Raw genomic sequence first — 2,533 nt, 5'->3', positions numbered from 1 at the left:
ACCTGAAGTTGAGGATCCATCCATGCTTGAAAGAATGAATAAAGTTGAAGACGCTCTGACAAAGATTGTGAGCGCGCAGGACAATATTGTGAGAGCGCAGGACAATAGCATGGCCATGATTAGGAGTATAGAGATCCAGATGAGACAGCTGACCAAACAAATTTCACAAATTGTGGAGGAACAAAGTGGCCAGTTTTCAGTCAATAGGCAAACCAATTCAAAAGAGCATTGCGATAATGTAGTGGCTGAAAAAGAAGAAAAAGATGAGAAAGAGAGAACTGAGGAGGAAAAAATAAAGAAGAAAAGTGAAAATAAGGAGAGAGGAGTTTTTGAAAAAGATTTATCATATCCTCATTCTCCTTCAAAAAGCGAGAAGGAAAGAAAATTCTTTGATAAATTGCTCCCTAAAAATTATTTTGCAGGAAATTTGAAGCAAGATTCAACATTTGAAAGATTTCGAAAGAATAGGAGCTATATTGAAGAAAAAAATATAGAGCTGGAGGATAGATACAATGTCATTATTCAAAAAGGCTTGCCTAAAAAATTCAAGGACCCAGGGAGTTTTAACCTTCCCGTGTCTATAGGTGCTTTATTAGTAGCCAATGCTTTATTGGATTTGGGAGCAAGCGTAAATATAATTCCTTTGGCAATGCTGAAGAAAATAGGTGATTTGGAGATTAAACCCACCAAGATGACTTTAAAGTTAGCTAATCAAGTAACCAAGTATCCATATGGTGTGGTTGAAGATGTTCTCGTCAAGGTGGATAAATTCATATTTCCTGTGGATTTTGTTGTGATGGACATGAAAGAAGATGAGGAGGTTCCCTTGATACTTGGAAGACCCTTCATGAAGACTGCTAGAATCATAGTTGATGTCGACAAAGGAGAACTTCAAGTTAGAACTCAAGATGAGGAGGTAACTTTAAATCTTTTTAATGGTCTTAAAAATTTTAATGCAGGGGAAGAATGTGTACAGAAGGATGGATCACAGAGATATTCCACCTTGAAATAAACAGGCGTCAAGCTAGATGACGTTAAACGAGCGCTTACTGGGAGGCAACCCAGTCCACATTTTAGTTTTATGTTGTTTTATTACCTTTGCTGATTTTATTTAAAATAAAAAATAAAAAAGAAAAGTAAATAAGAATAATAAAAAAAAAAATCCTATATGCCTCCTAATCATTTTGCAGGTTATGTATTTTTGACCTGGGGACAGGTTCTATTATTCAGGGGGGCAGATCCAGCAAATGAAGCAAGACTGTAGATAAAAATTTTAACAAAATGCTGGATGACTTCTTAAGAATAGAGGATTGAACAAAAATATGGTTTTATCTCTCTAATTCTCTTTTCTTTTCAGTTATTTGGATTTTTTCTTATTTTATTTATTTTATTTTTCGGTTATTTTGTTTTCTGTTTATTTGCTTATTTGTTTGGTTTGTTTTTATTGCTTATTTTGAATAAATTTCCTGTTTTATTAGTTTGGTAATTTTAAGTCTTGAATTATCTTTCTTGACTAAATTTCAGTTTTAATTTGTTTGTTTTCTAGTTTATTTTTTTTCAAATTAAAAAGAACTAGAATATTAATTTTGAATTGTGGAAAAAAGAATTTGTGTTTAGATATTAAACAGTGAGATGAATTAGACACAGGTTAGAAAAGAAAATATGATTGAATCCCTATTCAAATGTAGTTAAAATTATGATACATGAAAATTTAACAGGATGATTGATTAGGACAAATAATGACAAGACAAAAAGGAATGAGACCATTTAAACCAAGTGAGTGTGTGAACCTTAAACAGTTTTGAGAGTTTTACTGATGGATTGACAGTTGTGGTTGCTTAATTTTTATTTTTGTTGCATCATAAAAGATCATGAAGATGATTGAGGCATTTGTTTGTGTTAATTAGGAGCCAGGACCAAAAAGCCAACCTTTATATTAGAATTCCAATTTTTTTTATATCCCCTTTGGGCTAAGAAATTTTTTGTTAATATTGCACCTTAACCTTTATTGATATAATTTTCTACCCTTTAGCATGTCTAAGGAAGGAGAACATAGATGCAATACATATAGGAAAGGGAATGGTTGGTTCTGATTTTGAAAGTTCAAAAAGTTGAAAATATGAAGAATCTTTTCCTATTATTGAAAAAAAAAACAGAAACAGAAGAAGAAAAAGAAATAAAAAAAAAGAAAGATAGAAAAAATTTCATGAAAATCATGAAAAGAAAGAAAATGAGGAAAAAGGTGACATCGAAAGAAAGTGGTAATTAGATAACATATATGTTCTCTATAATTGAATTGTAGGTATGTTCTTCTTCTTTAAGATGTGCATTTTGTTATCTAAGAAAAACCAATATTTTTTGGAAGCCCAGCCTCATTACAACCCTGTAAAAGACCTCAATATTCATGTTTCTAATATGTTTGTGATTTGAAGATGAAATGAAAAGCAACTGTGATTTGTTATGATTCAGTGAAAATAGAGAGAAACACTTACCCGTGAGCATATGAGAAGATATTCCTTGATGAATTGTCATT

At 31.5% G+C, this 2,533-nt stretch overlaps 1 protein-coding gene across 1 annotated transcript; it reads left to right on the top strand.

Moving 5' to 3' along the window:
* The first annotated feature begins 34 nt into the window (after positions 1–34).
* Positions 35–1,007, top strand: LOC137838849 (uncharacterized). The gene is made up of 2 exons (XM_068648066.1): positions 35–916; positions 960–1,007. Exons 1-2 carry the CDS (start codon positions 35–37, stop codon positions 1,005–1,007), a joined length of 930 nt encoding a protein of 309 aa, XP_068504167.1.
* The last annotated feature ends 1,526 nt before the right edge of the window (positions 1,008–2,533 follow it).

This window comes from Phaseolus vulgaris, chromosome 11 (genome assembly GCF_000499845.2).
Source record: "Phaseolus vulgaris cultivar G19833 chromosome 11, P. vulgaris v2.0, whole genome shotgun sequence".
NCBI classification, from domain to species: domain Eukaryota; kingdom Viridiplantae; phylum Streptophyta; class Magnoliopsida; order Fabales; family Fabaceae; genus Phaseolus; species Phaseolus vulgaris.
The sequence above is the reverse complement of the archived record's forward strand: the minus strand, read 5'-3'. Positions and strand labels throughout refer to the sequence as shown.

What these genes read in the sequence shown, in the direction of transcription:
- LOC137838849 (XM_068648066.1), top strand. Translation starts at nt 35, where the DNA reads ATGAATAAAGTTGAAGACGCTCTGACAAAGATTGTGAGCGCGCAGGAC. An exon ending in TTAGAACTCAAGATGAGGAG is followed by an intron (nt 917 to 959) that starts GTAACTTTAAAT and finishes ATTTTAATGCAG; the next exon opens with GGGAAGAATGTGTACAGAAG.